Genomic DNA, 25,917 nt, shown 5'->3' with positions numbered 1-25,917 from the left:
TATGCCAGTTGAGGCTTATTGTAGCTATGCCAGTTGGGGCTTTTTGTATCTAGACCTGTTCATGGGCCAGGTGGCCCAACGGGCCGGCCCGGCCCCCGGATGGGCTTGAACATGTTTATGGGCCCGCGGGCTTAAACTCGGGCCAAAAAGCCCGGCCCGCAATAAATTCGAGCAGGGCTCGGGTTTTGTCAAAATAGCCCAGCCCGAGCCTGGCCTGGCCTGACCTAAAATTAGACTTAAAATGGGTTATGTGATTATGTCCATTTGAATAAATTTTTTGATTTAAGAATGTAAAACTGTGTTTTAAAACATAAAAGAAAGGGAAAAAAACCATCTTGTAGGCCCATTGTTCATTTAAATAGGAAAAAAACCATCTGAATTTTTAATTCTAATTTGAATAGGGAAAATTGCAATTTTTTTATTAGGTCAAGCTTCGGGCTCGGGCTCGGGCTTCAGAATTTTTATCAGGGCCAGGCTCAGGCCCAAGTTATAGGCCCGTTGGTCGGGCCAGGCTCGGGCCTAGTGTATTTCCATTAATGATGAGTAAAAGCCAGGCCCGAGCCCGGCTAGGCCCGGCCCATGAACAGGTCTAATTGTAGCTATGACAGCTAGCATTTCTAGAGGGAGTTAGTTATGATGTCAGTAGGGAATAAGAAGGTAGTTTCGGGATAGGGAGGGATCATTCTGTGTGAGGAATATTTTGAGTGTTTGGGAGAGCCGGCGGTCTCTCGAAGAACCGACCAACTGTTATTACTTTCCATTGAATGAATACAAGTTTCTTTTCATTTGAGCTGTGTATTTTTGCTGTGTACCTGAGAATTGTGTGTGAGATCTCGGGACATATCAGATACATTTTCTACCAAATTGAGATGGTAGAGGGGGAAGGTCATTGGGCAACCCATCTCTCTCTTTATTTGTTTATGGAGGCTTTCTATGTACATCATTTAATTCAAATTCCTCGCGATACTGTGCATTTACAGTAATCAACCCAAAATGACCATGTCATTGATAAAACTCAATTAGAAAACCTAGCCCACATTTGTAGAATAGGGAGCAAAAATTAACAAAGACTACCTTACGAAAAAAATATATATATACTTGTTGATGAAAGTGATAAAATAAAACAACTTCCAATAGAGAGAACTCCAAAAGAAATATATTGTCATTTTGTGCAACACCAGATGTTCAAGACTTGAGTTTTGAAGCATTTATAACATTTGACAGAATGGGTTTCCAAATATTGTATAAAGCAGGAAAAAAACATCAAATGTAGCAATTAAAAATCAAACTTACTTTATAGCATCCCGGCACATGCGACTGATATCTTCCTTGACAGAGCTCAAGCCATGACCTATATAATAACCATTCTTCATCCTATCTTCGATTTCTGCAACCTGACAAATTGAAGTGCACAAAAAACTTAAGAAATTTTTCAGAAATCAGAGAGTTACCAGGCACATTGTATTTGCATGACAAACATTGTGATCATACCTTAGGCACAAAGAAATCAAAGGTATTCTCCTTCATGATGTCCTTCAGACTGACAGTAAGAAATTCCTCCATCCTCTTATACCCATTTTCACATTTCTTACCGAGCAACCGCCTCATATGAGCATCCCTTGATAGAAGGGCTGATGACTTTCTAGCATCAAGTAACTTAGCACGTCTGTAAGAGCTCTGCTGGAGTGGTTGACTTGCTGAGTCTATCTTATACCAAGTAGAGCTATAATCAAGAGAACCTCCAGGCTCACTGGAATCATCAAAGTGAGTCCTTGAGACCTTCAAAGCTTTGGAAACTGAGGAACTTCTCTCAGATATTTGTCTAAGGCTCCTCATTTTTGAATACGATTCTTCAGAAATCTTAGTGTCATGAGTACGGGTTTTCTTCCAACACACATTCTGAAACTTTTGTGACAACTCTCTAAACTGGTTGCAACCCTGAATATCTATAGAAGATATACAAGGGAAGAAATGAACAACTTCTTCAAGTGTCCCAGCACTAATATTTGTGCAACCAGTTAAAGTAATAGATACAATCTTTTCTTTGCTATAACCATTCTGCAAGTCAAATAAATAGGTAAGTTAACTAAGGGAAACTGTCAATTAACTTATAGCCAGCATTTCTATAGTAATGCAATAGCCTACCATAATGTTCTGGAACATGGAATCAGTGCAGTTGGGGCCTGCAAATGACAAGTTAACCTCCTTGGAAGCACCTTTGTAAAGCCTGACTACAGCATTCCAGTGCTTACAAGTAGCAGCAGCGAATGCAAGGGACTTCATATCAGCTCTCAGGATATGGAAAACCCGAGCAAGGATGCATCCATTAAGCAGGCCCCAGTTCTCCCTCGTAGCCTCAGGACTTGTAGCATTTTCTTGGTCAAAATCAGTTTCACCACATAATTCCTCAAATGAGCAGTCACCTCTCTGGAATGTCTGGAAATCTGCTTCCATTTCAGAGTCTGATTCATTTTCATCAACCAGCAACCGATCTCTTTTACAAGCACTGACACTATTTTTACCATCATCCTCTGTCATTAATTAAAGGTAAAATAGATGAGAAAAAGTCACTAACTGGAAAATTAACAGATTACAACATGAGGTAAAAGTTGGATGATTGAATCTTCAGGACTAGAGAGCAGGCCCCTGATACACTTATGGAGTTTAAGCCCCACAGAGCAATGTGTTGTTCCAGATGGGAGAGTATACAGGTCAACAACTCAACAATTTTCTCATGTGATGTTCATTGGATTAAGTCGGTGGGACTTTTGATCCATTTCCTCAGAGCACACTTCAAGAGACTGCTTTGGGTGGCAGAATCCTCTTCAACCAGATCCATGGTTGCTTCTAAGTGTAGGCCACCCAATGTTGTTAAAATCGTACAATTCATATCAAATCGTTCATAAGACAATATGAATCATATACATATATATAGCATTTTTTTTTTGAAAAAAAATGTATGATTTATGTATGAATCGTAGATTTGAATCACAAATCGCAAGTTATATGCAATTCATATCATTACTTAAAGAGTGGTTTTAAAAATGAAAGGACTATTGTAGCCCTCATTTTCTAAACTTTCCTTTATATGGAGAGGGGCAATTGCGTCCTTTTATATAAAACTTAAATGGAAAGTCATTAGTCAATCGAATGATAACTCTCTGTTACAAAAGTAAAAGGTTGGGCAGGAGCAGAAACCCTCCTCCACGACTGTTGCTGTGTTGCATGAAAGTTCCAAAGCCAAGTCTTTTCAATTGCTTCTTCTCAACTTTTTTTGGATTGCTGCAAGAACAGGGGCTAAGAGGCTCACCCCTACTCTTGTTGTCTTCTTCTTGTGGTACTAAGGGGCTCTCCCCTATTATTTTGAAACCCTCTTATTTAATACCAGAACAGGAGCTCCGGGCCTCCGGCCCATTTTCTATCCTTTTTCACACAAACAGGGCTCCACCCTATTATTTTTAATTCTTCTTTAGAGGCCAAAAACAGAGGCTCAGCCTTTAATTTTTACCCTCTATCTTTACTTTTTCTCAAAAAAAAAAAAACTTTTTTTTATGTAAAATAGCATTTTTCCATCGTTTTAAACACAAACGACAAGGGCCTCGCCCAGCTATTTTATCCTTGTTTTGATGCAAAACTGAAGCTTTCCTCCATTTTTCCTGTTGTTTTTTACACAAAAACAGGGTTCTGCCCTACTATTTTCCCCCCTTCTTTTTTTGTGCAAAACAAGGTTCCCTTTCCCATTTTTCCTATTGTTTTTTACACAAAAACAGGGACTTTGGCCTACTATTTCCTCCCCCTCTTTTTGCTTGATGCAAAACAGGAGCTCCTTCTCATCTTTTTTCCATTGTTTTAACACAAAACAGGGGCTAAACCCTACTATTAGGGGCTCCGTTCCTTTTTTTCTTTCTTTTAGTTTCTATTTGCACATGAAAACAGAGACTTGCCCCATTCCTTTCCCTTTCATTTTCCTTTGTTTTTGTATTCTTTTTTCCAAGAAAACAGAACATCTCATGTGTATTTAGACTTGAAAATTTAAATGTCAGACTTCAAAATTAAAATGTGTACATTAATCATGATATCTTAGTGTAGACTTAACAGGGGCTCTGCCCCATATTTTATCCCTTTCATTTAGTGGCTATTTGCACATTAAAACAGGGTCTTTCCCTTTTCCGCTTCCTTTCATCCCCCCCCCCCCCTTTTTTTGAGAAAAGATAACTGGTTGTATTAAAAGAAGGAATATATGAGAAGATGTACAGACTACAAGCAAACAACAAAAGAAATTACAAAGGTAGAATTCTTTCAGTATACAGATTTTCCCTAAAGGTATCCAATTTAGCCAAACCGTCAGCTGTAGTATTTAGTTCCCTGGGAAATCCAGATTAGATTTACAGCCAAGGTGTTCAAAATTTCTCTGGCCTCGGTCACGTAATGAGCTAGTCTTCATGGGCCTCCCTCCTCCCTAACTATCTTATTATATTTGCAGAATCTCCTTTTATTATTAGAACAGACCAGCCATTTTCTTTAGCAATTCGAAGACCTGTGATTGCAGCCATGATTTCTGCTTTTGAAGAATCAGCAACTCCGATTGGGCCACTAAAAGCCCACTTAATGCTTCCATCCCTTCCTCTAAAAACTCTGCCAATCCCCACAGCTCTGGGGTTGCCCAAGGCACTGCCTTCAAAAATCAGAATGAGCTCTGATTCCAAACTTACAGGAACAGCATTTAATCTTCAAGAAGGTCTAGGTGAAGAGGAAAGGATTTCCCCCAAATTTCTTTGCAGAACATTCAGAGATAAGCCTTTGAACTACACAACAGAAGCCCACAGATTGCCCAAGAAAATAGTGTAGGAAAGCAAATCTTCAAAAAATCTAGTTCTGTTTCGAAAGAGACAATTGTTTCTTTCTTTCCAAACACACCACATCACTGCTTGGGCAACCATACACCAGTAAATTTTCCCCTACTTCCAAGAGCACTGCCCCTCCATTGTCGGATAAAGTCAATTATGTTCACAAAAAACGCAGCTGTACTCTACAAGATTAAGGAAGTAGGACCAAATCTTCCTTGTATCTGGGCAGTGTAGAAGTCGGTGATTAGTGGATTCACTATCATTCAGACATAAGAGGCAAGCACAGGGGGAGATAACAATCTGCCTTTGCTCTTCTTCTGAACCAAGTCACAAGTGTTGATTTTGTTGAGGCAGGCCTCCCACACAAAGAGACTCTAGAGGGAACATTAGAGCACCAGATCCTCTTGTGAGGAAAACAAGAGTTGGAGATTCCCGGAACCAAGGCCCTGAAGGACTTAGTTGAGAATTTTCCATCAGGTTGAAGTTTCCAAATGCATTGCTCTGGTGTTGCTAAGGAAATGTAGACCTCACTTAGAGAACTTGAGGTTTGCAGTCTCATCAATCTCTACTAGGTCTTCTGAAATTTAGATTCCAGTTAACTCCAGAGGGCGAGTGTTGATTTTGTTGAGGCAGGCCTCCCACACAAAGAAAGAGACTTTAGAGGGAATATTAGAGCACCAAATCCTCTTGTGAGGAAAACTAGAGTTGGAGATTCCCAGAACCAAGGCCCTGAAGGACTTAGTTGAGGATTTTCCATCAGGTTTAAGTTTCCAAATGCATTGTTCTGGGGTTGCTACGGAAATGTAGACCTCACTTAGAGAATTTAAGAGATTTGCAGTCTCATCAATCTCTACATTTCTTAAAGGTCTTCTGAAATTTAGATTCCAGTTAACTCCAGAGGGTGAGGATTGGATACAGGAAGCAACAGCAACATCTTTAGAACATGAAGGTTGAACTTGAACAAGCGAGGAAAAGTGTTGGCCAAGGTATCTTCCCCCCACCAAAGGTCAGTCCAAGTTTTGATTTTAAAACCGTTACCCACTTGGAAACTGTTGAAAGAAATGGAGGAGGAGAAGGTTGAAGAAATACCTTTCCAAAGGTTTGAAGCTTTTACCAGATTCAAATGCACCTTACTATCCCAACCATTAGCTTGCCTTCCATACTTGCTGCTAATGACAGAAGTCCAAATAGCATCTGTTTCGACAGGGAACATCCTTAGCCACTTCCCTAAGAGCGCTTGGTTCCTCTCCTTGACATGTTCTAATTCGAGACCCCCAACTTCCTTAGATTTGTAAACCTGATCCCATCCAACCATAGTTTTCAAGGCATCTAGGCGATTCTGGGCGACACGCCTAGGCATTGCCTAGGCAATAAAAATTTTATAATATAAAAAACCGACTTTTGGCGAGTTTCCTAGTTTTATATACCATGTATGTTAATTGAAAAAAAAATAGCAATTCTCTTTATTAAGAACATTAAATTTTCTCTAAAAATGTGGCAAATCATCACATCTAAAAGATATAAATCTTTTACATATATTAATTTCATTATTTTCAAAAATAATACTACTGTAATAACTATTTAATAGAGTAAATTCATATTAATTAGCAGCTAAAGAAGGTTATTAACTTTATATGATAAGTATTCATGATGGAAAGTAAAATAGAAAAAAAAAAAAAAAACAAGAATGGAGTTTCTGTTTTATTTAATGAGAGAGAGAATAGAAAAAAAAGAACTTTATTATTCTATTATTTCTTTCCTCTTTCTTTTCTTTCTTTCTTTCTTTTTCTCTTCTCAAAGCCCTTTGATCTTTTAAATTTCAATAGTAAAACATTAAAACAAAGTATAATTGATTATATACATAGCATATAATAAAATGTATTAACACATACATTAATAAGATACAGCAATATAAATGGTATTATAAAAGGCGCCCGCCTTGTCATTTTTGTCGCCTAGGCGGGTGCTTAGTCGCCTAGGCAGGCATCTAGTCGCCTAAAAGGGCATCTAGTTGCTAAAAGTCAAGGCATTTGGGCGAGGCACCCAGCCAAGGGTGCCTAGTCGCCTAGGCAAAACCTAGGCTGGCACCTAGGCGACTTGACAACTATGCACCCAACTAGATGCAGTGTTTTAAAAGTCACACCTCAGGCACACCTAGGCATGGAGGAAAGGCACATTTTAGGTTTTGCCCCTCGCCCAGGTCCAGGTGTACGCCCTTCAGGAAGGTGCTCGCCTCTGAGCCTAGGCATGCGCCTTAGGCCAGGGACTAGGCGGCCCAGTCGAGCGCCTTATGTATCTATTCAAATTTTTTTGTTTAATTCTCTATGGTTTAGTTTATAGATAATTATTATCATGTATAAAAGTTATTTTTCTTTTATTTTTTTACACCTGTTGCATACCATATGGTAAAAGAATAAAAGAATAATGGGAAATGAATCAAAACTTCCCAAAAAAGCAAAAGAAGTCTGATTGTTGAAATCCAGTCAAAGGCTCCATGAGCAAACCTTCTTGATCGTCCAGGTCCAGAATTCAGATTCAATCCATTCTTCAATTTTCAGTGGAACATTCAATCAGAAATAGGTAACTTCTTTCTGTCTTTCTGTCTTTCTGTCTTTCTGCCTTTCCGTCTTTCTTTTTTTCTTTCTTTCTTTGTCCTTTATTTTCTTCTTACTGTTTTGCACTGAAAACAGGGGCTCCGCCCCCTTCTTCTTCTTTCTTTCTTTTATTCATTTTTTTTATTCTTCACTGTTTTGCACCAAAAACAGGGGCTCCGCCCCTTCTTCTTCCTCTTTCTTTCTCTGTTTCTATTTTTTTTCTTCTTCACTGTTTTGCACTGAAAACAGGGGTTCCGCCCCTTCCTCTTCTTCTTCTTTCACTGAAAAACAGGGGCTCCACCCCTTTTTTTTCTTCCACAGTTCCACTGGTTTGCTGTTTGCACTGAAAACAGGGGCTCCAAGGCTCCAGCCCTCTTCTTCTTCTTCCTCCCTATTTTCTTTATTTCTTTTTTAGTTTTATTTCTTTATTTCTTTCTTAGTTTTTTTTTTCTTTCCACTGTATGCTTCATCAGTTTTACACTGAAAATAGTGGTGCAAGTTCCATTTATTTTTCTTTCTTTCTTCCAATGATTTTATCATTTTAAACATTATTTTTTTCTTCTTTCTGCTACCAATTTTATTCTTTTTTTCTCTAATTTTTATACTAAAACATTGATTCTGTCTTAGACTCATAATAGGCTTTACTGTGGTGTGGTCTTGAAGTCTTGGAGATTCACATCACATCCGATTCAGGTGAATACACTAATTTTCTATAGGTCTGCTGTATCTGTGTTTAGTTTTTTTTTTTTTTTCAATATAATTATACTTGTAACTTAATAGTTATGTTAATAGGTTTTACTGTGTTTAGTTTTGATACTATGTTATTTTAATTATTTAATTGTTTAGAACTTTAGACTTTAGAGTTTAGACTTTAGAATAGAAATTAGAACTCTAGATGCCATTGTCATACTCACATCTTAACTCTTAACTCTTAGAAATTTAGATTGTATTGTTTTTGTATTTTTCTGGGTTTTTTTTAATTTTTATATATTTTTTCTATTTTTTTGCACTTTCTGAAAATTTTGTGCGCCTCACCTTGTGCCTTGCGCCTCAGGCGCAAATTGGCCCCTGTGCCTTTTTTGCACCTTGCACTTTTAAAACACCAGGTAAGCTGGCTTAAAAATGGTCTGGTTCCATGATTGATCCAAAAAAAATGGTCTGGTTCCATGGCAATACTGAAACACCATGAAAGAGAAGAGTGACAGAAAGGGAACTAGTTATCACCTTTTGCTGGATCCATAAACCAGCCAATCAGTTGGCTGATGCAATGGCAAGACAGGGAGTCAATGGAGAACACTTATTCTGGGGGCAGATAGGAACAAGTATTGTGACACAAATTGCATGACAAAAAGGGATCACAGGGTAGTAGGTAGTGACAGTCAGCCTGAGACGGGAGATGCAATGCATCTTTGTGCATACTATTGTTCTTATTCTAATCAATAAAGCATCTATTAACAACCAAAAATTGCTAATGTGATGATTATACCACCCAAACCATTCTGAATATCATAACTATCCAAGAGAGTAGGAAAGATCAATGTTGGGATTAACTAGTTGATAAATTGGGTATTTGGGTTAAATATTGGAAGATAGCTCCTAGGTAGACCCATTGATAACAGTCCCCTTATTCACATACATCCTTGTATCAATACTTTTATCCAAAAATAAGAAAGGAAAATGAAAAAACAGAACAAAGAACTCACACATAACTTCAAGGATTTTCTCATACCTGATCTTCGGAATGAGAAAGAACTTTTTGCAGTTGCTAAATTCAAGGGGAGCCTTTCCAATTCCTTCTTTGGCTGTTTAGCAGTGATCCATGGATCCAAGACCTCATTTATAGCAGCAGCAAACTCCCGGCTCTTGTAAGACTTCATGACCAACTCATGTAGCTTCCCACGAGCAAAACCAATAAATTGTGGGTGCAAGCTGTGAAACAAACTTAAAGCAACATTGCCCACAACTTCTGCAGCAACCTCTGATTGAGAAAGATGAACTCCAGATGAATCATTATCTGCTCCTTTTTCTTCTTGGGCATGGCTAGCAGCATTGGATGCTAGTGCAGTAGAGGTAACCGGAACCCAAATTTTATCAACTTTCCTGAAAACACTGGTATAGTTCTGGATATTACCTTTACCAACCAAAGCTTGCAACTCTGAGAATGACGATGGTCCATATTCATGGCCAGCACCATCAAGGTAGTACCAATCACCCAAATGCAATTGTAGTTCATCTATTGTGCAAACATGATCTTTTTTAGTGCTAATGGGTTTTATACACTTCTGTAAACCCAGCAAATCCTGTTCAATATTCTTTTTGGATCCAGGAGCACCTTCTGATAATGAATTCTTGTTGTCACTACTTCCAGCAAAAGAACGTATGGATCTTGAATGACAATCATTTCCTCTAACTCTTATGCAAGGTTCAGAGATAAATGAACCATGGTCCTTGACAACACAAGCATTTATCCTGACAACTGGTAGCATAATACCCTTTGCTCCCCTAGCAGCCAGTGGTTTGGCTTGGCTTAGCTTGCTTATTCCATTGAAATCATTCCTATCATCGAAGCAAGAGAAGGCCCACGGGGGTAAATCAAGTCTTCTACTGTGCGAATGATAGTATAACTCATCCTTCCTATGCCACTGAGGGTCCTCATACCCAGATTTTGGCATCTGGCAAAGCGGGTAACCATCATTGATGACAAGTTTCTTTTTTGATGATCTATCCTGGGCAGCTTCATCATTCCTCTTCCAATCACCACCCTTGCAGGACCACCGCCCAGAAAACCAGTCAACAGAATCACCACCAAAAGCACAATCTTTATCATGAAGTGCAGGCAACCTAATTTCTAAAGCTTCTTTTGATGTAATGTCAAAGGATCTCACAGAGTCCTCATCTCTTTGATGTCCATACGCCTCCCCAGTGCCAGATCGGAACCTTGTGAAACCTGCACATGCATGCAATAAACTCAAAATGGGACATGAACTGGAGAGGAAAATAAGTTGTTTAACCATCTTTCAAAACTTATATGAATAATCTCTGTGATGATGCATTGGCAGAAAAAAAAAATGACACATGGTAATACAATAATAACAATTATAATGCCATAGTATATCCTAAAGACCACTTTGAGGTCACCTTCACTAATGGAAAATCTGCACTTTAGGTCCATTCTGACCGTGGATCAAGTTTCCTTTTGGGGTCCATTTTGCAAAAATTTGACGAAACATAGATATGTTCTTTTTGAGGTAACCATTATAACAATTATAATGTTCTTTTTAGTTAAAATTCTAAAGACCATTTTGAGGTCACCTTCACTAATGGAATATCTCCAAAATGGATCATGAAACACCATAGTATGACCCAACTCCAAAAGGATTTCATACACCCAAAAAAAATCAGATAGTTAAAATTTTCAATTGGAATATTTCCATGCAAGCTAATGCTTAGGTACACCACTCACTAAACTTGACCTCACTTACATATGTAAGCACTATGGCAGCCAAGACAATGCCTAAACGTCCCCAAACCTCCTATATGTATATAGACTGTTCCCTGGGTGAACAGTAGACCAAATCAATTGCACAGCACCAATGCCTAACACCAAATTGATTGCTCACAGATTTGCAACATATGCACATATGTTAATTCCAGATAAATAAATCAATGAGCTAAAATCAATGCAAATCCAGAAATACCTTCATAGCTACCCCATTTCTCCCATTCTATGTGCTCAAAGGTTGCATGTAGTACTTCTGCAAGCCAACAAAACAGGGGAAAATACAATCAAAATAATCAAACTTACATGAAAACAACAAGAACAGAAGAATGCTTCAGAATAGTAAGAAAATGGGAAAGGAAAATGAAAAGAGAAGAAAAGTGTACCTCCAATGTTCTCGAGTTCCTTCCCAGGAATAATAGTGTAACCCCTTAGCAACTCCCCAACCCTTTCATCAATACGGAGATCTTCTATGAGCTCAGGTTCAACTAAACCGCCGGTAGCTTGTTCTTGTCTATACTGATTAACAGATTGCGCAGCATCGCCAGCATCTGACAACAGGTTCCCAGGAGCCTCAGGAGGGCTTACTAGCTGAGTTATAGAATCTGAAACAATTGATGGGAAGTTTACAGACACCAATGGAGAAGCAGCATTTTCAACTGTTACCCACCTATCACTCTCCGAATGCTTTATTAAATGATCTGATAGAAGAACCCCTTCATCAACAAGCCTCTTAAGGTCACGCAATTTAGAAGGACCTTGTTCAATACCAAGATGGTCGAGGTAAAACCATTTTCCTTGGTTTGAATCAACCATGACTGGAACATGTGGTGGTGTGTCACTTATATCCATGTCCTCTTCCATGGAGAGAAGCTCATTTGGAACTCCATCAACCTGAGGAGGTTCATTGGTCTCTGTGCTTGGGTTTTGCAACTGTTCTTCTTTGTGAGATTGATCGTTGACATTTTTCTCAACAGAACTACCACCGTCATGCAAACTGGTGTCTTCTGGTTGTCTACTTGAATGCCTATGAGGATCTCCAACAGAATCCACCTGGTCGAGTTTTTCTTGGAGCCCTGTACTTCCATACCGATCATGCCGTCTATCACTCTTTCTACTAACTTCTCGATGATCACGGGTCCGACCACAATGAAGAGGCGACTGTTCCAAGTAACCCGGGGTCAGGTCCCTGCGGTCATGGCGCCTTGATCTGTCATATGGAGACCGCTCAGCATGAGTGGGGCTTTTGTTCCTAAGCTCATGGTAACGGGCCCGATCACGTGGGGACCTCTGACTGTGGACAGGACTTCGATCCTTATAATCATGATGCCGGGTCCGGTCATGTGGGGACCGCTCAGAATAACTTGGACTTCGCCTCCGGCAATGTCTGTCATGCACTCCTCTTGAAGATAAAGAAGAATCATAATGCCTAGATGAATACCTGCTTGATGATGAGACCCTTGATGAAGAGGAAGAATTCCTAAACGAGCTCTCCACCGAACAGCGTGAGTATTGCTTCTCCGAGTAGCCAGACCGGCTACTGTCATCAGTAATCCTCCGGCTTCTAGAACCTGAATAATCAACATATTCCCCATGGTATTTGCGCGTGCTGCTGTCTGAATCTGTACTATACCGTTTCAGCCAACTTCCAGAGGCGTACTCTCTCCCGTGGTTCTTCCCATCGCTGTGTTCGCGCTTGTAGGAACCTGGTTCCTCGTCTATGACTCTTGAACTGATCTTTGAGCCCCTCTCATGATCCCACCTGGAAGACCCTTTTCTACGCTCACTGTCAATTCTAGTGAAATCCTTTCTCTGAGAAGCATCCTCATCGGAAAACCTTGTAGAAGGTGGTGTATGATCTTGGTCACGTTTTCGCTCTCTTACGGAACCAAATCCATCCTTCACCACTTTCTCCGGTTCACCTCTCCGTGGTTCCCCTGAACTGTAATCTGACCTTTCTACCTCACTTTTTCTCCACTCCACTGAATTGAACTCTCCCTTCTCTAGTTCTCTCCGCAGTCTTCCTGCACAAAATTCTCCCTTCTCTACTTTCCCCTTGGGCCATTTTTCTGGAATGAACTCTCCTTTCTCTACCTCCTCTTTCCTCCATCTATCAGGAACTAACTCTCCTTTCTCAGCTTCTCTTTTTTTCAATTTATCTGGAACAAACTCACCGTTCTCCAATTCTGCCTTCGGGCCCTTCGTTAAACACAAACCTCCCTCCTCCATTTCATCCTTCTTTGGCAGCGAGTTGGACAGAATCTCGTCCTTCTCAACTTCCCCTTTCTTCCCTCTCTCTAAACCCAATTCCCCCTTCTCTGCACCTCTTTTTCGCCCTTTGACTGAACCGAAATCTTCTTTCTCTACTTTCATTTTCTTCTCATGCTTTCTCTGAACTTGTGATTCTGCAAACTGAAGAGACTTGGAGTTGAAATCACCATTGCCCCCACAGAACATATCCGGAATTGGAAACCTTTCCATAACATGCTGCGAAGGCACGCAGGCGACTCCGCCATCACCCATGGAAATCCAAGGACTACGGACAAGAACCCTAATTCTCCCCTTCCCTGTGGGTATCGACGCTCATACTGCAATTCCTTCCGCCGGCTCAATGCAGACACCAAACTCGAAACCCTAATTTGCATCAAAAACAAAGCCATAAACCAAGTTAGTAAAAAATAATCTAATAAAGCAATGTAGGGTTCCGGAAACAACAAAAAGAATTCAAAAACGCTTGAAACTGAGAATCAAAAAGGAACAAAAACCAAAGAAAACTCCGAAATTTATAGCCGACGTTCTGAATGCCAGGTCCAAAAACATACAATATATATGCAAATCAAAATCAATAAGAGAAAGAAAACTCACGACGAAAACCGAAGAGCTAGAGCAGTGGATCCGTGAAGAGTCAGGAGATTAAACCGTAAATCCACGACAATACGGGAAGACGTACTCATGGATATGCGTAAATGAAAAACGCCATGAAAGGGCTGCAAATGAAGCTCTATAACTCTCTGTAATCTCCTCTGCTCTCTTCCCTCCCTTTTCTCTCTCACAGAGATGAAAAAAGTCTGTTTGTTTTTTCTTTTTTTTTTTTATCTTTTCTTTTTTTCGTGTCTTCCTCTCTCCACCCTCCTAATTTATTCGGGAAACGATACCGGAGAAATACCGTCGAAAGTAGGGCATACGAAGATGATGAGATTGTATGTTAGTGTAAGACCATGGAGCAAAAGGATATATATGGTCGCAAGTTGTAGCTCTCCGACTCAGGAGTTGAGGCTGGATGGATTCGGTTGATGGGCGAATGGGCGATTGAGATTTGGCCCATTTGGGGGAGTGCAAGATTTTCTTTTTTTTTTTCTCATGTTTTGTAAGATACGGGTTACGGAAGGTATCCGTTAGTTCTCTTACAGTTAGTTTCTCAGTAGAGAGAGCATGGTCGGTAGGAACTGGGAATAGAACTGTGGTGGGGGCCTTTTAGTAAATTTTAACTTTATTGGCACTCAAGTAATTGTATTTACCAATAAACTAATTAAAATTAAAATTTTATCTTTAAGGGTTTGGACTATTGGAGGGAACCCTCAGGGTCTCAGGGAGCAGAATCCAATCTCTTTTGATTTCTTTAATAAAAAAAGATAAAGAAAAAAAATAGCCTGTTGGGGATATTTTGTATAACGGTTTGAAGTATGAAGCCCAAACTCCCAAGAGTGATGGGTGAGACGTAGAAAGACCTCTTGTCCCACGGCTGCCGGCGCCGCACCTCTTTCTCTCTCTAAATCCTTCTTTTGTCATTTAATACATCGAGGCAACAAAGTGGATTTTGTTCTTTTAACTGGTAAAATGACGCGTGCTTCTCACGTGTACGTTAGCTTCCGATGAGCTTTGTGATCATACGTCATCAAATTAAACTTTAAATGAGCAAATCTAATATGTCAGAAAATGCACTTGAAATCATTGGTTGAACATCTCAAATTCTTGACCCCCTACGAGGTGCTTTGATGATTTTAGACATATGGAAGAAAGAAATTTACATATAGGAGCCGAACTAAACAAAACAGGCCAATGCATTGCCAAACAATATTAGGATCCAATGAGAATTATTGTTTTCAAATGACTAATCCTTTAAAAATTCTAATCTAGATCAAACTATGGGAGATATTCCGAATGAACGATTAAAAATATTGTGAGGTTGGTGTGAGGAGAAAATCCGAATCACCCCAAATTTGTGTAATTGAGTCCGTTTTTTTCTTTTCTTACTAGAAAAATGCAAAATAGAAAAAACATAGGTGATGTTTGGCATCAATGCTGATATTTCTTATTCATTTTTATCAAAAATCGGTAAATTAAATTTTGTTATTTGCTATGATTTCTATGTTGTAAGTCGATATTTGAGAAATCAGATTCAAGTCTGTTTGGTATTGATTTTCAAAGTCCAATTATTTTTGTATTAGAATTATTATTCAATGCCATATCATCTTCAAAAAATTAGAATTAATTGAAAATCAGAAAGTCACCAAAAAAAAGTGATCCTTCAAAAATGGCTGATTTCAAAATCATCAAAATCGGCCAACCAAACAGAAATTTCAACGCCGATTCTTCTAACACCAACATGGCAATGATTTTTAGGAAATCAGCATCAATGCCAAACATCAGCATACTAATGAAAGAGCATGAAAAGAAAACGATGCATGTTAATATAAGTTATAGCAACATTCCTCCTAGTCCAGAAAACATAATGAGTGGAAAGACTAGATAGACCGATTTGAAGGCTGGCTTGGATACAAGGCCAAGAAACCACACAAGATACATCAATCATAATATAATGGGACTTTTTCTCAATTAAAATATACAAAATGGACATCACAGTCATACAAGGAATTTGATGGAGGGTGATTTGGCCTGACCTCATAATGGGGGGACATGTGGACATGACTCGACATAAGTGACAACTCGGCATGACAGCCTGGCCGCAACTCGGCGTGATGAGATCGCTGGATCCCAGCCTGATAGCTCGGCACGGGCAACAACTCGCTACAAGGTGGTATTTAGGTTACCCCGAGCTCTCTCCCAAAGGGGGAGCGCCCCGAGGTCTCTCCAAGTGAGGAGCCCACGAGCTCCTTCTCAGTAAGGAGCCTCCGAGCTCCAACTCAAGAAGGGAGCACCCCAATCTAAGATCCCTAGGTAAGGAACATCCCAAACTAAAGGCACTTCAGGCAAGCTCACCGATAGGTTCCTGCCCAAGCCTAAGTAATCGACTCAAAGACTTACTTTGGGCAGAAACATCTTGATATGTCAGTAGTAGCTCGGTACTACGTAACTCGGTGCATCGCCTGACAACCGTACTTGCCAGATCTGGAGACTACACCCACGTCTTTGGCCAGGTGGCGACATGCCTGTCAGGCTCTGACAAGCATCCCTTGTTTGGCAGAGCCGTACCCTGCAACGGTTACCTACGCCCACTACCTCAGGTCTGGCAGTAACAGCTGCAACAGGGAATCAGTGGCGGTTACGCCAGAATTGACAGGGCATCAGTATAAAAAGGCCCCGATCCCCAAGGAACAAAGGTAATTGATTTTGCGCTATCTACACTCTTAGCTCTCCTTGTATTCTTTGCAATTCTCTCTCAGAGTTCTAACTTGATCGTCGGAGTGTTCCCATCGGGCAAGCTCCCCGGGAATCCTTCACTGTCTTCTCCATCTCAGGTGTTGTCCGTCGCCAGCTAGGAGTGAACAGATCGCGCTACATCATTTGGCGTCGTCTGTGGGAATGCTTCAAAAAGCCTTCCACCAAAACTTTGCAGACTTCAGTTCTCATGGCTTCCTCTAGCAACACCAGACACAATGCAGAAATGAACACCGTCGGGGAGAAACTCTAGGTCCTAGCGGTGTGTATCGGATAGTTCACCGTCCCCCTCTTCGCGGATGGAGTTCTCATTCTGAACGTGCCTCAAACAGTGGCACCTATGAATGCTCCACTCCCTTTCACGGTTGGAACAACCTTCACCGAACCCTCCCTTGTTCCTCTGGCGATCGCCCAAAACCAGCTTGAAGACCTAGTGCAATGCATCCAACAATTCCAACTATATCAACAGCAAGTGTTGCACCAAGTTTCTCAGCATCACTACCAACAGCAGTTTCCTCTGCTACCTTAGACCTAATAGCCGCTTCCTCCTCGACATCTGGCCGTGCAACAAGTCAGGCCTCGCCATCGGAACGAATGTCCTTCTCGCCGGGGAGAGACCTCTCAGACCCAAAATCCTCTAAAGAGTCAAATCTCATCCCACGAGAGGAAGGAAAGACCAGTTAGCCCTGCCTCGCCGCACGCGATTAGGTCAAGAGGGTCCCAACCTACCAGACCTGCATCACCTCAGTTTTTCGAGTTTGTGGCCCCACTTGTGGAGAACTGGTTCGAGGTCTTGGCCGCAGGCTCCAGGCAAGATCCCTTTATTCGTAGCCATCACCAGCAATCAGTCCCCCTCCCCACAAAAACTGTGCCCGACAATACCGAGGCCAGCAGCACCAATGCAGAGCCCACAAAAAAGTAGTAGAGACGTTGCCGAGCTCCCCGAAGTGCAATGCACTACTTGCCCGAACTCAAAGGAAAAGAAGAGGTAAGCTCGGGCAAAGTTAAAGCCACTCCGCTCCTCTCTATACCATCCCCTCTCTCGCCTGAACTCTTGGTCGTCCCAATGCCTAAGGACTTCAAACTACCTCCCCTGGACAAATATGATGGATCGTTCAACCCGAATGACCATGTTGACGCCTTCCAATCATAGATGCACTTGGCAAGGGCCGGTGAGTCCTACATGTGCGTGGCTTTCTCCACCACTTTCAAAGGAGTGGCCTGCACATGGTACAGGAACCTCGCGCTCGGATCAATAAAAAGTTGGGTAGTCTTCACTTCTTATTTCGTCACCAGCAAGCGGTGCCTGAAAACCTAGGAGAGACTCCTTGGTATAGTCCAGAGAGAAGGAAAATCTATCCAGAGTTACATCAAGCGGTTCAATGACACTTGTTTACAGATACCCGACCTGGACCCCGTAGTTCGGCTTACAGCGGCTAAGAGAGGCATCACGCACAAAGAATTCAAGTGGCATGTGGTTGTTAATTGGATCGACTATAACCGAGCTCCTCAAGCTTGCGGACTAGTTTATAGGGACGAAGGAGGAAATCAACCAGAAGGGTGAGCAAGTCCCTGAAAAAAAGAAAAAGAGAAGTCAATTCCTTAACCTAAGGGGACAACAAGAAGAAAAAAGACCCAGCTCGGGGGGCAAGGCTAGGTTAGCCTTTCCGAGCTCCACCAGTAGAGAGGATGGACTACATGCCCCTAAACGCGAAGTGGGCCAAGATCCTTATGGTGATCAAGGATGCCCCATACGTGAAGTGGCCACCTCGGTTGTGAGAGGACCCTAATGTAAGGAATAAGAACTTCTATTATAGCTTCTATAAAGATCATGGTCATAGTATCGAGAGTTGTAAAAACCTCCGTGACGAGATAGAAAAGCTCATCCGTCGCGGATACTAAAGAAATTTTGTACAAAATAATAATAATAATAAAGTAGGTCAGTAGGGGGCAAAGTATAGATGCTCCTGAATCCAGCAGCAGGCAAGCAGAGCAGCCGCAGAGGCAGCACCTGGAGGAGAGACCAGTTCGGGGGACTATCCATGTGATCGTTGGAGGATTGATTGTTGCGGGCTGCACCTCGGCTGTAGCTCGAACATCAACCCGCAAGGTCGGAAGGGAAGACTAGAACCCCCCAAAGCGGCCAAGGACGGAAGACTCAATCTTCTTCATGGAGGACAACGCACACAGGGTCCACTACCCCCCTCCCCGATGATGTGCTCATCGTGAAGATAAGGATTAACGACTTCGAAGTCAAGCGTGTCCTCGTCGACTCTGACAATTCGGCGGACATTTTTTTCAAGGCGGTATTCGACAAGCTTCAGCTCCAAGAAAGCAACCTCAAGCCCGCAAGTACTCCCTTGGTGGGCTTCAGCGAAGAAGAAGTCAAGCCCCTGGGGAGAATCACTATACCTGTGGAGGTTGACACTTGGCCTAGCATAGTGAGGCTCAACCACGACTTCCTGGTGGTCGTGACTCCCTCCCCGTACAACATCATAATAGGTCGGCCCATCACCCACGCCCTACGTGCCGTGGTCTCCACCTACTATCTGGTGATGAAGTTCCCTACGGACTTCAGAATTGGGGTGGCGTGAGGCGATAAGCTTGAGTCTCGTAAGTGCTACGTCGCCACCCTCAAAGGTAAAGCCAAGGTGGCAGACGACCTCGAGCTGGAGCGACTTGTGGAGCAGTGCAAGGAGCGAGCTACACCCACAGAAGAGACTATCTCCATCCCAACTTCGATAGAGGACCCAGCTTGGACACGCCAAATCGATGCTTCAATCGAGGAGCCTCTGCGGTCCCAACTGATAAGTTTTTTACTTGAAAATTTAGATGTTTTTGCATGGCTCACAGTAGAGATGCCCGGCATAGACCCTAGCATCATAACTCACAAGCTGAATATTGATCTTGTAGTTAGGCCCGTTAGACAGAAGAAGCGCAACTTAGCCCCAGAGCGTTGGAGAGCAGTTGATGAGGAGGTCGGAAAGCTCCTCGCAGCCGATTTTATTAGAGAGGTTCATTACCCGAGCTAGGTAGCCAACCCTGTCCAAGTAAAGAAGGCCAACGATAAATGGCACAAGTGCGTCGATTATACCAACCTGTACCGGGCTTGTCTGAAAGATTGCTTCTCACTCCTCAAGATTCACCGCCTAGTGGATGTGACCTCAGGGCACGAGTTGTTGAGTTTCTTGGACGCCTACTCAGGCTATAACCAGATAAGAATGAACCCTATCGATGAAGAAAAAATGGCCTTTACAACTAAACTATGCTTGTACTGTTACAAAGTCATGCCATTTGGATTAAAAAATGTCGGGGCTACCTTTCAAAGACTTGTAAATAAATTATTTGAGCCATTAATTGGCAGAAAAGTAGAATGTTATGTAAACGACATGGTTGTCAAGACTTAGTTTTCAAATGATTTGATACAAGACTTGCATTCTGTTTTTTAGATTTTGCATAAATTTAATATGAAGTTAAACCCGAACAAGTGTGTTTTCAGTGTCGCCTTGGGTAAATTCCTAGGGTACATCGTTAATCGGCCTGGCATTGAGGCCAACCCAAATAAAATTAAGGCCATCCTAGATATGAGACCACCCCATAAATTGAAAGAGGTTTAGAGGCTGAATGGCCGCATAGCCGCTCTGAGTCGCTTCATGTCCAAATCAGTAGATCACTGCTTTCATTTCTTTAAGGCAATCAAAAGCAGAGACTTTGAATGGATCGAAGAGTGTCAGCTTGCATTCGACGAGCTCAAAAGGTACCTCGCCAGCATCCCAGTCTTAACCCAACCCAAGGAGGGTGATGTTTTGGAGCTATACCTCTCTGCAAGTGACGAGGTGGTCAACTCGGTTTTGATAAGAGAAGTAGATCGGGTCCAATGACCCAACTACTATGCTAGCAAAGTGTTGCAGGGTGCAGAGACGAGGTATCCAGAGATCGAAAAGTTGACGTATGCGCTAGTGATTGCAACTCGGAAGCTCCATCCGTAAGCTCATACTGTCATCGTCCTCACCAACAAGCCTTTGAGGCAAGTCTTGCTCAAGCCCGAGGTCTCTAGTAGGTTGACAAAGTGGGCTATCGAGCTCAGCGAATATGACATCCAGTACAAGCCGCGAACTGCTATCAAGGCCCAAGCCTTAGCTGACTTTGTCGCAGAATGCACTTTTAGCACCGAAGTCCCCAGGCTAGTTGAGCCCGAGGTTCCCAGGCCGGTTGAGCTCAAGCACCGTGAGGTAGCAACTAGTGCGGCTTCTCTCCTAGTTAGATCGAACCCGAGTTGGGATGAGGAGCACTGGATCCTTCACGTGGATGGCTCGTCCAACCAGTAGGGCAGTGGAGCTGGAATTGTTCTATATGAGCCAAGCGGGGTGAAACTAGAGTATGCGTTGACCTTTGAGTTCACGGTGTCCAACAATGAAACAGAGTACGAGGCGTTAATAGCCGAGCTGGCTCTAGCAAACAAAGAGAAAGCCAAGCACATCGTCACCTGCAGTGATTCTCAGCTCGTGGTCAACCAAGTTACTGGCGAATATGAAGCTCGCGAGCCAACCATGATCACCTACTTAGCCAAAGTAAGAGAGGCTCTGCTCAACTTCTAGTCCCACTTCATCAAGCAAATCCCGAGATCTGAGAACGTTGAGGCTGACGCCCTGTCTCGGTTAGCCAACACTAGTGATAATACCATGAGAACCATGTATATAGAGAACTTGCCTTGGCCTAGCATTCTCAGGGGGGCAGAGGAGGTCACTCCTGTCATTCAAGTAGAGCCGAGCTAGATTGATCCGCTCGCAAGCTTCCTGCTACACGGGACCCTCCTTGCAGATCACAATGCCATTAGAAGGGTAGAGCGTCATGCGACCAAATACGTCATAATAGACGAACGACTGTACCGAAGATCTTACATGCTCCCCTATCTGCGTTGCTTGCGACCTTCCGAGACTGAGCTCGTTCTCCACGACACTCATGAGGGCCTGTGCGGCGAACACTTGGGGGGCAGGGTCCTCACCCAGAAAGTGCTACGATAGGGATACTACTGGCCAACATTGAAGGCAGATGCGATCGAGCTCGTCAGAAGATGTGACAAGTGCCAAAAGTAAGCCAACATCCACCACCAGCCTGTCGCCGACCTGAAGTATCTCACCAGCCCGTGGCCTTTCGCATAGTGGGGGATCAATATACTCAGACCATTTCCGCCAGCGATAGGGCAGAGGAGGTTCTTGTTGGTGGCAGTTGATTATTTTACTAAGTGGGTAGAAGTTGAACCTCTCACAACGATCACAGTTTGGAATGTGCAAAATTTCTTCTGGAACAATATAGTGTGTCGTTTCGGACTACTCTGAGTACTGATCTCTGATAATGGTAAGCAATTCGAGGATATTAAATTTCAGAACTGGTGCAAAGATATGAGAATTCAACAAAACTTCACCTCGGTGGTGCACCCTCAAGCAAACGGCCAAGCGGAGGTCACAAACAGAGCCATTCTCCGCAGACTGAAGGCACGCCTCGGTCGAGCTAAGGGACTATGGGTAGACAAGCTACCCAGTGTACTATGGGCTTATCGGACCACGGTGAAGACCACAGCAGGCGAGACCCCCTTCAACCTCACTTATGGCACAAAGGCAATCATCCCAGCCGAGATCGAGGTTCCCTTGCTATATCTAGAAATGTATGATGACAAAGCAAATGAAGATGAACTGCACACCAACCTCGACCTACTTGACGAGGTACGGGACCTCGCATACACTAGGATCGCGATCTACCAGTAGAGAGTATCTCAGTACTATAACGCCAAGGTAAAAAAGCGGAACCTTCGCATTGGAGACCAGGTTCTTCGTAAAGTCATGTTACCTGAGCTTTGTGTTGGTAAGCTCGGGCCGAATTCGAAAGAACCCTACCGAGTAAAGCGGGTGCTCGGGGAAGGAACGTACAAGCTCGAAACCCTAGAAGGGAAACAAGTACCTCGAGCATGAAATATTGTCAACTTAAGACAATATTACTTATAATTACCGAGCTGAGTGGACCACAAGTCACTCTCAGGGCCTAAGGACTAAAAAGCCGAGCTAAGGACCTTGGCACCCAGTCGCTTCTTCGACATGGGCGAACTCCAAGAGAGTGAACTATTAAGTTGCTCCCCCAGCCTAAGGGATAAGATGCCGAGCTAAGGACCTCGGTGCCTAGTTGCCTCTTTGGCACGGGCGAACTCTAGGAGAGCGGACTATAAGTCACTCCCCCAGCCTAAGGGCTAAAGCGCCGAGCTAACAAAAGACCTCGATAATGAATTCAGTACACCCATTATTCCGATAAAAAAGGATAATTGCATAAGAAGGTCAAATGCACAACACTTAGCAAAAAAAATATATATATTTCATTACTAGAGTTTCATTACAATGAATTCAGTACAAAAAAAAAGAGAAAAGAAACTTAGCTCATGGGCTCAAAATACAAAGGCTGAAACTACTCATCATCTTTGGCAGAAGTCATCGGAGTGCCATCTCGGTCAGCAGCCTCCTCAATGTCAATGAATTCCTCCTCCTCCTCGGAGTCTGGGTCCTCGACGGCTAAGCGGGCTACCTCTCCTATGACTCGCGAGGTAGTGATAGCGCTTACATCGAGCTGTGGGAACTCGCACTTTATCAGCCACCTACTGAGTTTGAAGCCCTTGTGATAGGCATCCACCATCACTCCGTCGAACTCCTCCGACTTGGCATAGTCTTGGACAACCTTAGCCTTGGCTTCCTCCATAGCGCCAAGAAGGATGTCAGTTTGCTCCTTGACATCTGCTTTGAGGTCCTCTACTTGGCACCTCAGAACTCCCTTATCTACCTCAAGGCCCTCCACCTTGCGCAGTAGCTCATCCTTCTCGTGCTACCACTCCTCCTTCTCACTCTGCCACCTCTCCTTCTCTGACATCAGCGACGTAACTAGCTCCTTTTGAGCCAGCACGTCGCCCTCCAGACAATGGATTTGGCCACAAGCTAGTTTTAGATTGGAGTGGGCTGCGCAGGCTGAGTCTTCAACAGCTAGAGCTCGCTTTAAATGCTACTCAGATTGGTAGGACAGGGTGTGCACGTCATTGTTCACCTGCCAAGAGTGCCAGTGAGCATTAGTAAAGCAACCATTGTAGAAATTGAAGTCGAAGTACAACAAGACTTACCACCATGCAATGGGTAGCTACTCGAGCTTCGAGCTGAACGGGCATTAGCTCGGCCCAGCTAGAGACCTCCTCAGCACACATAGCCCCTTTGCTCTTTCGGAGGCTATACTACGGGTTCAGAATACTCTGGGCTGGTCCTCGGGCTGATCCCCCACTTCCCGAAGTAGTGGCAGCGGTCTCAGGAGCGGGCTCCGTAGTTGCCTCGGGAACGAGCTCCGCAATCGCCTCGGGCTGCCGAGGTGAGGGGTTCTCTGACTCCTCCAAGTTAATCACTAGAGGAGCATCAGCAGGTCACTCAATAGGCTACTCGGGCTCGGGAGTAGAAGTCCGTGGAGATTCAATATGAGCTCTCTTTGCAGCTTGCTTCTTTCTCCCCTTCATCTTGCCGAAGAGTTTTTCTGTGCTGAATTTCTCCATGCGACCTGCAACAGAGTTCGGCATCAGTAATACTACCAAGAAGTAGAAACTGGCTACCAAAGGAAAAAATGCTAACTCTTGACAAGGCGATCTACCGGGACTCAGACCGGCCTCAATAAGCTTGTTCTCGGCAAGGTAGTCCCTGTAATCGAAGTTGAGCTCCGCCCAAGATTGAAATACTTCACTCGTTTTCTTATCCAACCTAATGCCGGAGTCTTGAATGGCCACCCTCCAGTGAGTAGGGAAGGGCCACCTCATAGTGTTATGAATTACAAAGTAGTCCCGTTTCCAAGTTGGGACTTTACTAGGAAGTTTGTGTAACAACTTGAAGCCCGGGCAAGGGGACAGGTAGTAGGTCCGCCTGTGCTCGGGGAGAATGCTAGATGCATTCTTCTTTATTGACAAGATGGAAGAAAAAATCTCAAGGTCAAGAGGAAGGGCATAGTTGAAGCAAAGGGAAATTGTACCGACCACGTTCCGGACAGAGTTCAGGTGGAGCTGATCTATGGTTACATCGAAGTGATTCAACACTTCAACAATGAGAGGGTGTAGTGGAAGGTGGAGCCTAGCCGCGAGCTGTTCCCCGAAAATTACGATCTCATCATGACTGTGTTCCCAAGGGAAGTCGCCCACAGGAAGGTGGTAAGTGTACTCCCTAGGAAGGTTGTACCGAGCTATCAGGCCCCTATGGTAGAAGGACCGAACTTGTCCGGTACCCGACCTCGATTAGAGGTGGATGCCAGGTTACCCGAGGTCCTTCGCACCTCGTAAGTGGAATGTGCCTCGGAGGCACCTACTTGACCCGAGGTATCCACCTTGGATTCATCTAAGAGACTGTCAGCTGGAGCCGGGGCACCCACCTCGGTCTCGTCCAAGAGACTGTCAGTTGGAGCCGGGGCACCCACCTCGGGCTCGTCCAAGAGACTGTCAGCTGGAGCCGGGGCACCCACCTCGGGCTCGTCTAAGAGACTATTAGCTGGAGCTTGGGCACCCACCTCGGGTTCGTCTAAGAGACTGTCGAAGCTATGGTCTGACATAGCTACGGACTAAGAAATGGGCTAAAGGAAGCTAACTACGAAATTGAAAAACTAGAAACGAACTAAAAGGAGCTAGGGAGACTCACCCAAGGAAACGCAACCAGACTGGGAAGGTTAGAAGAGCTGAAGAACCCGGGTTGAGGACTTTTTGTGCGACCTCAAAATGCTAAGAACTTATGGTAGGGAAAAATGACCCAGGACCCCCACTATTTATAGCCGCTATACTCGGGCATCAACGATCAAGATCAAGATGATCTGGTGGCTCTCAAGAAAACTGGCTACGCGACCCCTGAGGTGAAATTGATTTAGCACATTTTTTGACGTCCGTGGAGTCTATAAATCGTGTGACATCCACGTGTGAACTGTACACGACCTGGGTCACCCTTGATTGAGCCGAGCAGCAAACTGGTCTGACCGACGAATTGCCTAGCTGGACGCCTGAACTTTGAGTCAAATCCACTCGTCCTACCGTGAACTCCCCATGTTGGGTCAAGACCCCTAGCACGGGGAGTAGGTGTCAATTGATAGAGGGTGATTTGGCCCGACCTCATAATGCGGGGACACGTGGACATGATTCGACATAAGTGACAACTCGGCATGATGAGCTCGTTGGAGCCCAGCTTGATAGCTCGACACGGGTATCAGCTTGCTACAAGGTGGTGTTTAGGTTACACCGAACTCTCTCCCAAAGGGGGAGTGCCCCGAGATCCTCCTCAGTAAGGAGCCTCCGAGCTCCTCTTCAATAAGGAGC

The 25,917-nt window shown here is 43.5% G+C and overlaps 1 protein-coding gene across 2 annotated transcripts in view; it reads right to left on the bottom strand.

The window, feature by feature from the left end:
* The window catches only part of LOC148878056 (histone-lysine N-methyltransferase ATXR3-like), a 34,213-nt gene extending 20,065 nt beyond the window's left edge, over positions 1-14,148 (bottom strand). For both annotated transcript variants that reach the window (XR_016100340.1, XM_088948319.1), the window contains exons 1-7: positions 13,806-14,148; positions 11,327-13,574; positions 11,140-11,196; positions 9,171-10,388; positions 2,146-2,531; positions 1,492-2,058; positions 1,294-1,394 (exon numbers count right to left, since the gene is read on the bottom strand). Coding sequence is in view for 1 of the 2 variants with exons in the window: in XM_088948319.1 (XP_088804445.1) it covers positions 1,294-1,394; positions 1,492-2,058; positions 2,146-2,531; positions 9,171-10,388; positions 11,140-11,196; positions 11,327-13,463 (4,466 nt within the window). In the remaining variant the exon portion in view is untranslated. The remainder of the gene's footprint in view (positions 1-1,293; positions 1,395-1,491; positions 2,059-2,145; positions 2,532-9,170; positions 10,389-11,139; positions 11,197-11,326; positions 13,575-13,805) is intronic.
* Positions 14,149-25,917: the final 11,769 nt, after the last annotated feature.

The sequence above is a fragment of the Nelumbo lutea genome, chromosome 1 (genome assembly GCF_056320005.1).
Source record: "Nelumbo lutea isolate HS-2025 chromosome 1, American lotus-T2T, whole genome shotgun sequence".
In the NCBI taxonomy this organism is placed as follows: Eukaryota; Viridiplantae; Streptophyta; class Magnoliopsida; order Proteales; family Nelumbonaceae; genus Nelumbo; species Nelumbo lutea.
This window is presented reverse-complemented; position numbering and strand designations above follow the sequence as displayed.